This window comes from Cnephaeus nilssonii, assembly GCF_951640355.1.
Source record: "Cnephaeus nilssonii genome assembly, chromosome: 10".
Classification (NCBI taxonomy): domain Eukaryota; kingdom Metazoa; phylum Chordata; class Mammalia; order Chiroptera; family Vespertilionidae; genus Cnephaeus; species Cnephaeus nilssonii.
In genome coordinates this window covers 16,569,806-16,582,545 of record NC_137081.1, presented here as the reverse complement: position 1 = coordinate 16,582,545, position 12,740 = coordinate 16,569,806, and the positions used below count along the sequence as shown (strand labels likewise).

Sequence of the window (12,740 nt, the reverse complement as noted above, 5' to 3'; positions counted from 1 at the left end):
GCCCTCTGTGTGTTGGGTGACAGGCAGGGCAATCAGGGCCCCGGTGCCACCTGCATTCATCGCCACCCACCCCCGGTTCCCAGTTCCCCATCGGGGTCAGTGGTCAGTGTGCGTCATAGCCGACCGGTCATTCCACCGTCCGGTCAATTTGCATATTATGCTTTTATATATAGAGATTGTGTATGTGCAAATCTTAATTATAAGCATCCACCTGTGGAGATTTAGATTCAATAGGTGTAAGTGGGACTTGAAACCTAAATGTTTAATAAGCATCTGGGTAATTCTTTGGATCCAATCAGTTTGTGGAAATTCACCCCATTGAATTTTCTGTTCGCTTTCAGTGAATTTGATAACATAGGATAACAGAGTATTTCCCATTTGGGAGTGGTGGAAAAAATGAAGCTGTTTTCTTCTGAAAAGTGTGAAATGCTATTCGAGAAAAAAAGTTCATTTCATAAGTGCATTTCTCGTTCACTATCTCTTTTCTCACTTATTTTGATACTTATTGATCCACTCCATCATTTCTTTGTTATACAGAAGTTGATGATGTTTTCATGGGTACATAACTAGACCATTTCTGTCTTATACTTCCCTGATTTTCTACTGAGTATTACTATCTTTTACATCCTACGAGTTCCACTACTATGCATTTGTCTGACTTGCTTATGATAAATATCAAATAAAATACTTAGAATTTAAATGATTTGTTCATAAAAACATGTTCTAATTGTGGTTATGATGAATTAGTCTTGTTAAAAAGTCACAGCCCCTGAGAAATATTTTGCTATCAGGATGCCTTCTTATTTATTTAATCCATTGGAACAATTACAAGGGTATAAACACATATGTTTAAATTTATTTTTTATATATGTGAATTGATAATATAGGACATTTTAAAAAATATATTTTATTGATTTTTTTTTATAGAGATGAAGGGAGAGAGATAGAAAGTTAGAAACATCGATGAGAGAGAAACATTGATCAGCTGCCCCCTGCACACCTCCTACTGGGGATGTGCCTGCAACCAAGGTACATACCCTTGCCCGGAATTGAACCCGGGACCCTTTGGTCTGCAGGCCGATGCTCTATCCACTGAGCCAAACCGGTTAGGGTTAGATCATTTTTAAGAAAATATAAACTCTTAAGAAAGCAATATAATTTAAGCTTACTAAGTAAAGTAGTCAGTAAAATAATTTATTTACTAATACTCCACCTTGTTTTATAAAGGGTTTAAGGCATCTCAGGCTACCAATTTTCATAAACTATAATTATAATTTGTGAGGAACTCACATTTTAGCTGTTTTGGATCCTGAAAAATATTTTCCAGAGAAAAGAGATCTATTGCAACATGAGATTTCTATTGTGAGTGAAATTAAGTTCTTACACATTCTTCTATTCCACATAGACTCAAGAAGTACAAAATTTTATTATATACCAAAATATGTATGTTTACATTGGATGAGATGTGTCCTTTAATTTAGCCTAGATTATATCCTTAGTTTTATACATTTCTGATTCTTGACAGAAAGTTTGCTTTTCTTTTTTTCTAATTCTTAATCTTTTTACCCCACATTTACTCAACCAGTGGTAGACATGGAAGGAATAAGAGTAATGAATAGGAGCCTAGATATTAAGGAATTTTAAAATGATCTCCTAAGAGCTTAAACGATGAATAGGTATATGCTTGATTTCCTCTAAAATGTTTTTCCTTTTCTCTTGTAATTTAAACATTTTAAGATTGGCTTTATTAAGTAACAGACTTAGTGATTTATTAAAAATCTACACAATATGAATTTAGTGTACTGGTTCAGTATACAAGTATTTGCTGATGTATAATATACTTTTTGCACAAAGATTATCAAAGAAATATACAGTTCTATATTTATCTCTGATTTTTATATTCCTGAAGTTTGATAGTAGAAAAAATCTACCTCACTTAACATGCAATTAGTAAAAAGGAATTGTAAAACTATAGTTAATTACTAATAACTGAACATTCTGCATTTGCCACACCTTTAGGTAAACCATAGCTCAGTATGAATCATAAAGTGCATAACTTGGGATATAGTAAAGTCACTATTCCTCTAAGTAATCAGAAGATAGAAAATCTTAACTGTATTTTTAAGATTTTTTATTACCAAAGTAATACATTAATATACTGTTCTTTGTAAAAAACAACAACAACAACAAAAAAAAAACCACCTCAAATAAGATTTTCTTACTGTATTTGAAACAGCACAATGTTTAATTACAATGCTGCAAAATGGTCTCTGTGTTCTTATCAAAAGGTTAATAAGCAGTTACAAATTCAGAAATGGCATCCCTTCCATTTGTAATCTGGAAACTCTAAAAGAATGAAAGGCCTCTCAACAATAATAGCCAGGATTACTGCAGGCTTCAGTTTTTATTACAAAGGGCAACATTTTAATAACTTGCCTGTAGGTCACTATTTGAGATATTTTAAAGCAAAAACTTTTAAGTCTGGTCTCCAATTTTCAATGATTGTAGTTTAGATAGTATTGTGTTGCCAACCCAATACACACACACACACACACACACACACACACACACACACACACACAAATGTGTTGAGCTCTAGCCAGTTTGGCTCAGTGGATAGAGTGTCGGCCTGAGGACCAAAGGGTCCTGGGTTAGATTCTGGTCAAGGGCTTGCACCTCGATTGCAGGCTCCTCCCCTGCAGGGTCCTGATCAGAGCTCATGTAGGAGGCAACCAATCGATGTGTTTCTCTCACATCAATAGTTCTTTCTGTCTTTCCCTCTCACTTCCACTCTCTCTAAAAATCAATGGAAAAATATCATCAGGTGAGGATTAAAAAAAATACATATATATATATATATATATATGTGTGTGTGTGTGTGTGTGTGTGTTAAAGTTATAACTACTGGCACCATGAATTTGATCTTATGTAGAGAGAGATTCTTTGTAAATGTAATTAAAATGTAGATGAATTGCCGAAACCGGTTTGGCTCAGTGGATAGAGCGTCAGTCTGCGGACTGAAGGGTCCCAGGTTCGATTCCGGTCAAGGGCATGTACATTGGTTGCGGGCACATCCCCGGTGGGGGGTGTGCAGGAGGCAGCTGGTCGATGTATCTTTCTCATCGATGTTTCTAGCTCTCTATCTCTCTCCCTTTCTCTCTGTGAAAAATCAATAAAATATATTAAAAAAAAATAAAATAAAATAAAATGTAGATGAATTTATACCAGATTAGGATGGGCCCTTAATCCACTATAACTTGTGAGAATAGGAGAAGAGATACAGAGACAGACAGGCACACAGAAGAGAACACCATGTAAAGATATCTTATCTAATAAAAGAGTAATATGCAAATGACCGTCACTCCAAAAAGATGGCTGCCCCATGTGGTCAAAGATCCTGCCCCCATGTGGACACAAGATGGCCACCACAAGATTGCCAGCATGGGAGGGCAGTTGTGGGTGATCAAGCCTGCAGGGGAGGGTAGTTAGGGTTTACCAGGCCAGCAGAGGAGGGAAGTTGGGGGCCACAGGGCCTGCAGGGAAGGGCAGTTGGGGGCGGGGGGAACCCAGGCCTGCATGGGAGAGCAGTTGGGGGGGACCAGGCCTGCAGGGGAGGGCAGTTGGGGGGACCAGGCCTGCAGGGGAGGGCAGTTAGGGGGGACCAGGCCTGCAGGGGAGGGCAGTTAGGGGCAATCAGGCTGGCAGGGGAGCAGTTAGGCATCAATCAGGCTAACAGGGGAGTTGTTAGGGGGTGATCAGGCTGGCAGGCAGAAGTGGTTAGGGGCAATCAGGAAGGCAGGCAGGCGAGCAGTTGGGAGCCAGCAGTCCTGGATTGTGAGAGGGATGTCCTAAATGGGCAGTTGGACATCCCTCGAGGGGTCCCAGATTGGAGAGGGTGTAGTCTGGAGAGGGTGTAGACACACCCCCTTGCACAAATTTCCTGCACTGGGCCTCTAGTACACACATAAAGGGAAGACAACCAATGAAGAATCGAGTTACACAGCCATAAGTCAGGAAAACCAAGTATTGCCAGCAACCACCAGAAGCTAGGAGGGAGCCCCCAGGAAAGATCCAGCCAGCCAATACCTTGATTTAGAAATACAGAACTGTGATAAAATAAATGTCTGTCATTTTATGCTATCATTTTGTGGCATTTTGTTATACCAGACCTGATAAACTAATATAGACAGTGGTATAACAGTGAAAACTAATATAGATCGCAAGGACCCAGGATTCTGCATTTTTAATACCAGATCATTCTGAGGCAGGTGTCTGAGGAAAATCCTTTTAGAAACTCTATTGTACTTTATAACACCCCCCATTATTCTCCCTTTTTTTAAAAAAAAATACATTTTATTGATTTTTTACAGAGAGGAAGAGAGAGGGATAGAGAGTTAGAAACATCGATCAGCTGCCTCTTGCACACCCCCCACTGGGTATGTGCCCGCAACCAAGGCACAGGCCCTTGACCGGAATCGAACCTGGGACCCTTGAGTCTGCAGGCCGACGCTCTATCCACTGAGCCAAACCGGTTTCGGCTATTCTCCCTTTTATTCTGTAGTCAGAAATATATTTTAAAAACACGTTGTCCTGGTAATTCATTTCATCTTTTGAGTATTTGTTCTCTCAAAAAGGACCTGTTGTAGAAAATTTTCTCTTGGGCAACTTAACACTGTATATTTAATAACAGTTTTGGGAGACAAAGAGAAAGAATTGACCAAAAAAGCATTTTATCAATAGTGTTCTGTTTTATCCTTTTACTAATCTAACACACTCAAGACAATAAAGGGGATATTTAATGCTTATTTACACATTGACTAATTATAGTACAATATATATTTTACTATTATATTTTGCTTACTTCAGAACTTCAACAACACACTTATGAACTTATTTTACTTTTTTAAAGTTAACGTGCCTTCTGAGAAGTACTTTATAATGTGCTCAGTGTTCTAAGAATATGCAAGGACTTTTCAATATTTTATCACTGCTGTCACAGCTGCCTGTCATATATCCCTCTACCAGAATTTTCTCCCCAGGTCCCACTCAAGTCAGAGATATAGTACCTAGAGCACTTAAGAATGAACAAACTTTCAGTATCATCTGTTTCCCCTATTCAGTATGGTGAATGGGTATGTCTTATTCTTCCACTCCTACCTTTTCCTAAATTTTATGGCTTTAACTTATTCTAACATTTTCCAAAGACCCATAATGTCATTCCCACTTATATATGTCTAACCTTCCCTACATAAAGAGCTTATTGCAGTAGAGTTTTATAATCCCCACCACAAGGATGCCCACATCCTAATCCTCAGAATCTGTGAATGCTACTTTATATGGCAAAAGGGACTTTGCATATGTAATCAAGCTGTGTATTTTAAGATGGAAAGATGAATCTGGATTATCTGGGTGGGCCCTAAATGTAATCACATGTGACCTTATAGGAAGCAGAAAAAGGGAGATTTCATTTTAATAAAGGAGAAGGTGATGTGACCATGGAAACGGAGGTTGGAATGATGTATTTACAAGCAGAGGAATGCCAAAGTGGCTTCTGAAAGCTGGAAAAATTAACTCAAAATGGATTAAGGACTTAAATGTAAGACATAAACCATAATACTCCTAAAATAAAACATAGGAGATAAACCTCTTGATATTGGTTTTGGCAATGATTTTATGGATACAATACCAAAAACAGAAGCAACAAAGCAAAAATAAACAAGTGGAACTAAATCAAACTAAAACATTTTTCAAAGCAAAAGAAGCCATCAACAAAGTGAATAGGGAACCTACAGAATGGGCTAAAATATTTGCAAATTATGTATCTGATAAGGTGTTAATATCCAAACGAATAAAGAACTCATACAACTCAATAACCAAAAAAACCAAAAAACAAAAAACAAAAAAACCCACAAAAACAAAACAAATCTGAATAAATATGGGCAGAGGATTTGAATGAACATTTCTCCAAAGAAGACATACAAATGATTAACAAATATATGAAAATGTGCTCAACATCACCAATCACCAGGGAAATTCAAATTGAAACCACAGTGAGATATCACTTCACACCTGTTAGAATGGCTATTTTCAAAAGAGAAGAGAAAAGTGCTGGTGAGATGTGGGGAAAAGGAGTGTAATTTGGTACAGCCACTATGGAAAACAGTATGGAGGATCCTCAAAAATTTTTAAAAATACTACCATATGACAAAACAGTTCTACTTGTTATAGAGTAGCTGATAGCAGCTTTGGGAGGGTGAAGGGACAAGAGTGAGAGGTTTTCAAACTACAAAATAATAATAATAATTAATATATATATATATATAGTGTTCTTTGTTTAGTTTTTGTTTTGTAATAAGTCTCTATATTATTGTTATTATAAAAGGAATACTTGTTTATTACCAAAAGTGTTACAAAATATAGATAAATTAAAAGAAGAACATGAAAAATAACCAGGCTTCACATTAAGTTGACTATTTGCAGATTCCAAAACCCAATATTATACTATCCTACCTCCTTTCAAAAATAGTCATTTGTCCATTTCCCCCAAAAAAATAATATGTAGAAATAAGTAGATCAGGAGTTGATGGATTGTCAGGAAATGGGCAGTAACAAAGAGGTACTGATACCTTTACCAACAGCCTGAAGGCAGAATCTTAAAATGTATTTTTTGGCCTTAGACAAGTAGGTAAACTAAGAATTTGAGGCATTGATTATGTTTTCTATACCAATATGAAGGTGATTAATACGAAGAGCCAGAGATTCATAACACTGAGCAACATGATTTTGAATATATTCTACTTGTCTTTACAAGTTGCATTTGTAATGTAACTTATGGTGTGTTTTTCCCCCCTCTTCAAGGGTTCCTCTGATGATCATGTTTATTCCATAAGCAAGTATATATGAGAATTATATGTAAATTCATATATGTTTCAGACTATGAAATAGTTCATAAAAAATCTTAAAATGGCTGAATGTTTATAAAAATGGGTATTAAAGCTTTGTATCCATTAATATAATTTATCTTTGCTCCTTTTTAACTCTTAAGCTATTATATAGATTTTGTTCTTAAACATTTATATTCCATCAGCTTGATTGAACTGTCTTATTTCTTACATCTTCATAAATCAGTGGGAAGTCACTTATACTCCTAGGGAATCAGTGATATGAGACCTATATTAAGATTCCATTTCTACTGACATTTCTTTTGCATGGTGAGAGAACTGAATGAGTCAGAAGGAAAGAACTCTTGCAATTAGTTTAAAATAAATATAGGAGATAAACTGTCAGAATTTCCCAAGTAGAACAACAAATCATTCAACTTTTGAAAAGAAATGTCTCCACATAAGAAGTGAAAAATAGTTATAATATATGCTATTTTAATTTAATACATCTTTAAAAATGGAGAGTACCACTTTGGTCTGCAAAACTGATGAGTTAACTAAAAAATGAAAATCTATTTGAGAAGAGGGATAATCCTATGTACACAGGAAAACACTCTATTTGATCTCTGTTCTTTCGGGTTATTTTTTAAATTCACCTTTATGTTATTTATAATAATGTTAAAAATTAAATAAGTTGAAATAGAGTAGAAGGAACTATAATTTTCAATAAAGTTTATGGATGTTTAGAAGCTATGGGCATTTTGGAGAAATTCTATATAAAAATTGTGTTTATTCACAAGAAGCAAGAAACAGCAAGTAATCTTACTTTGGATTTTTAGAAATAAATATCAGATTCTACTTCTACCAGGATAGAATAAAAGGGATTATATTTACCGTTCCTCAGGAAACAAACAAAAGATGGACAAAATATATGAAATGACAGTTGGCAAGGGAGTAGATATCAGATAATGAAGCAGAGAGAGGAAACAAATGAGGCGAGCCTTGTGATTGCTCTGGCTGACTACCTTGAGAATTTTTGAGCCATAGTGCAGTCTGGAGAGACCCAGGTAGAATCCCAAAGACTCTTTGAGTTGAGGAGGCAGAGCTGATAGCCCAAAGAGGCTCAGTCTGCAGACAGTGCCAGAGAGAAGAGAGCAGCGCAGGGAGGAAAACCACACTCCTAGAAATAGTAAAGGAAGGTTGTTAGTCAGGAGGAAACAATGCCAGACGAATATATGATTCTATACATGGGATTAAGAGCACTCCATGGATTAAATATATAAAACTAGAGGCCTGGTGCACTAAATTCGTGCATGGGGGGTCCCCTCAGCTTAGCCTGCACCCTCTCCAATCCGGGACCCCTCGGGGGATGTACGACTGTTAGGATCAGGCCTAAACCGGCAGTCAGACATCCCTCTCACAATCCAGGACCACTGGCTCCTAACTGCTCACCTGCCTACCTGCCTGGTCACCCCTAACTGCACCCCCCCTGCTGGTTTGGTCACCACCAACTGCCCCCCCCCTGCCATCCTGGTCGCCCCCAACTGCCCCCCTCACCCCAGCCAGCCTGGTTGCCCATAACTGCCCCCGCCCGCTGGCCTGGTTGCCCCTTACTGCCCCCATGCAGACCTGGTCGCCACACACAGCCTGCTGCTCAGTCATTTGGTCATCCCTTAGTAACCTCCCTGCCAGCCTAGTCACCCCGCGCAGCCTGTTCGGTCATCCATTCGGTTGCGATGGTCGCTTAGGCTTTTATTATTATAGATTATCTTATTATTTAAATCATGTCCAAAGACAAGCTAATGTTTAAAATTATGAGTGTGCAGTGAATAGCATATGGAAAAGTAAAGTGTATGACAATAGCTCAAAGGTTAGGAATGGAGAAATGGAAGTATCCTGTTTTCAGGTCCTTAGAGTTTGTATGAAGTAGTAAAATATAACTTCAAAATAGACTGTAGTCACTTAAAGAGATATACTACATTTATGCTCCTGAGAAGATGAAGTAGATATACTTTTCTCTAGTCCTTTTGCTGAGTACAACTAGAAACAATGAGTATTATATATATAACAGAAACATAAAAATTTTTGGAAGGGAGAGAGAAGAAGGAAGACAGATTTGGCACCCCGAAATCCAAGAAACACACAGATGTGAGTTCCCTAGATTTTATCTTTATCTCGTATATCCCAGATTTGGAGGTGAAGAAATTGGCAACTCAGAAACATGAACAGGTGCAGACCAAAAAAGCCCCCAACAAAAGTCTGTTTTCTCTTCCAAAGGGCCTGAAAAGGTGCAGAGGAACAAGACAAAAACCTTTTAGACAATAACTGTTCAGCCCCAGCCAAATGTCACAGAAAAAATCTGTAGCCCCAACTTCACCTGTGCATCAAAAGAATAGGAGTGTAGGCTTCCCACCTTCGTCAGGCTGTAGAGAAATGCCCCAACCCCCACAAGGTGGTGTCAGAGAAGGCAGAGAAGGGAGCTGAGCCTTTCATCCCCACTGGGCAGAAAAGAGCCCAGGCAGGACTGGGTTTAAACCCCTAATCTGACACCTGTGGCCTTGAGCAGTTTAGCCTCTCTGAACCTCTGCCCATTTGTCAAATGAATAAGCATTCCTACTTTGCATGATAGAGTTGAAGATTAGCACCCATGTATGAACAAAAAGTGCCCTACACCCATGAAAAAATTTAAAGTATGAACCATTATATCTCTCAAAAATATGGAAGCAAAAATCCTTAACAAAGTAGTAGCAAGTAGCACTCAACAGTATGTAAAATTAATATTCAGCATAATCAAATGGGGTTTATTCCAGGGATACAAAGCTGATTCAGTATTTTAGAATCATGTTCTGTTTCTCTTAGAACCCTGACTAATACAATACCATATACACAAACTGACTCAAAATGGATGTATACATAAATGTAACACCAAAACTCATAAAGCTTCTAAAAGAAAACATCAGAGCAAATCTTTGTTACTTTCGGTTAGACAAAGACTTCTTAGATATGATACCCAGAGCACAGTTCACAAAAGAACAAATTGATAAATTGGATTTACCAAAGTTAAAAGTTCTTTTTAAAAAACAATATTAAAGCAGGAAAAGTCAAGGCTATGACTTGGGAGAAAATACTTATGGAATTGAATAACAAACTCTCAATATCCATAGTAAGAAAACAACCATTCCAATATAAAATGGACATAAGGCTGTTGACACTTCACCAAACAAGATATATGGATATCAAATAAGCACATTAAAAGAGTCTCAACATCTTTAATCATTTGGGAAATGCAAATCCAAACACTGAGACTACAGCAGACATCTTTAAACTTGTATCTTATTTCTATTCCTTTCTCCCCTTATCTTTCATATATTCTTTTTTCTTTCATTTGCTCTTTAAATATATATATATATATATTGATTGATTTCAGAGAGGAAGGGAGAGGGAGAGAGACAAATATCAATGTTGAGAGAGAATCATTGATTGGCTACCTCCTGCACGCCCCCTTATGGCGGTAGAGCCTGAAATCCTAACTGGGAATCAAACTGCAACCTCCTGGTTCATGGGTCAACTCTCAACCACTGAGCAACACCAGCCATGCTCATTTGCTCCTTTAATATTATTTTTGTTTTATAACAAGTATCATTTGTTATCTTAATGATGCTGTCCTATGGAATTGAAGCCAAAAGTTTGGTGTAATTGTGGAACAAAGGGTTGACTTGAGAAAGATGTGTTTTTTTTTTCCTTACCTTAACTGGAAGGTCAATTTCTATCACACCTTCTCCCTAGAGTTAGGATATAAACAATTGGCATTTGTTCATTTTTATTAAAAACACAATGTTGCTACACAACCACAGTGACTGAGCTCTGCAATATGGAAGAAGTTGGGGTTTGTGTGAATAATGGTGACTAGAGAGGCCACCAAAGTGGTCTGCCATAGATCTCTTTCAAACAAACTCCTACAGAAATAGCTTTACTTGGATTTATATTAAAACTAGTGGCCCAGTGCACAAAATTTGTGCACTGGGGGTGGGGGGTGGGGATGTCCCTCAGCCCAGCCTGCACCCTCTCCAATCTGGGACCCCGCGGGGGATGTCCCTCTCACAATCTGGGACTGCTGGCTCCCAACTTCTTGCCTGCCTGCCAGCCTGATCACCCCCTAACCACTCCCCTGCCAGCCTGATCAGTGCCTAACTGCTCCCCTGCCGGCCCAATTGCCCATAACTTCCCTCCCCTGCAGGCCTGGTCCCCCCCAACTGCCCTCCCCTGCAGGCCCTGTCGCACCCAACTGCCCTTTCTGCCAGCCTGGCCGCCCCTAACTGCCCTCCCCTGCTGGCCTGATTGCCCACAACTACCTTCTCCTGCCGGCCATCTTGTGGCAGCCATCTTTGACCACATGAGGGCAGCCATCTTGTGTGAAGGCATGAGGGTCAATTTGCATATTACCTCTTTATTATATAGGATTGTAAGTTGTGACACAAGCTTCTGTTTATTTCCTTTTGATTTTGGTGTGTTTTCAGCTGCTGAAGGAATGGTGTGTAACCATCTGTGCTCAAGCGATGGCTGTTGGGGACCCGGGCCAGACCAGTGCCTGTCCTGCCGTCGCTTCAGCAGGGGCAGGACCTGCATAGACTCTTGTAACCTCTACGATGGGTAAGGCATCTTACATGTCACCTTTACCTCTTGACTTTTGAGGTACTGGTTGATTCAGATTTAAAAATGATAAGAATATTATAAAATTTCAGTATGGGTATACAAGCCAAGATTTTTATACTAAGGAGAGCTTTAGTTGCATAAAGTAGACAACTTATACATTAATTATTTAAAGAGTAAATAATATTACTGGAAATATCAAGTCCAAATATATATTGACTATTATTCACATTTTAAAAACATGTAACATAATAGATAATTATTAACAAATTATTGAAATTTACTTTAAATAAAATTGAAAAATATATTTCTCCTCTCCTTATAAAAAGGATTGTTATAAGCAATCTTTCCTTTTATATGTCCCAATAGTCTTTTTTTCTCATACTTTCTACTAATGTTCACCTTTAATTATACATAACTTTTATTTATGTTTTCCATTTAGGTTGCATGTCTATTTTATTTTATTTTAGGAATGACACACATTTCTATGCCTCTGACAATTGCTTAGCCTTATAGAAAAACTACCTTCATAATTTGTAGTTGAATAGGTTTTTCTAAGTGTTCTGCCACTTTCTAAAGATAACCTAAGCAATAATTTAAATAAAATGTTTTACATTTCTTCTATTACTATAATAAAACCTAGTATATGCCTTGCTGCATGACATCTCACATGCTCATAAAATCACTTTATCATAACATGCCATTTCATGCATCATAGTTGTCCTTCATTAGTGTTATAACACAGTTTTTAGTACTGTCCCTGAGTCAAAATTTTTTATATTGCTCACAGTGAGTACTTTCAACAGTCTTGTAAAATTGCAGTTTTGAATTTCTTTATTTCATTTCTTCTTCTGCCTTATGAATTGTCCAATTTTTAGCAACTGTTTTCATGATCCCAGAAAACATTATAATTTTGTATTTTATAAAAGAAAAATTAAAATGTCTGAATCCTAGTAATATAATTTTTAATTTATCTTATTTTTGGAAGTATTACAGAGGTTTCCCTTTCCCCCCCCCCCCATTGATCCCCTCTACCCTAAACCCCTCCCAAGTCTACTATTTTGAATAATAGTAATAATGATATGTCTCTTCTTTGAAAGATGACCAAATTTAATTCTGTCCATGCAATTTAGAGGAAAAACATTAAAATTAGAAAATTAAGTATAAAAATTTTAAATTAGAATTTAATAGTTTTTCAGGAAAATTTCA

At 37.4% G+C, this 12,740-nt stretch overlaps 1 protein-coding gene across 3 annotated transcripts in view; it reads left to right on the top strand.

Annotated features, from left to right (window-relative positions):
- The window catches only part of ERBB4 (erb-b2 receptor tyrosine kinase 4), a 932,247-nt gene that overhangs the window by 683,362 nt on the left and 236,145 nt on the right, over positions 1-12,740 (top strand). For all 3 annotated transcript variants that reach the window (XM_079783180.1, XM_079783179.1, XM_079783181.1), the window contains exon 13: positions 11,399-11,531. In XM_079783180.1, the coding sequence (XP_079639306.1) occupies positions 11,399-11,531 (133 nt within the window). The remainder of the gene's footprint in view (positions 1-11,398; positions 11,532-12,740) is intronic.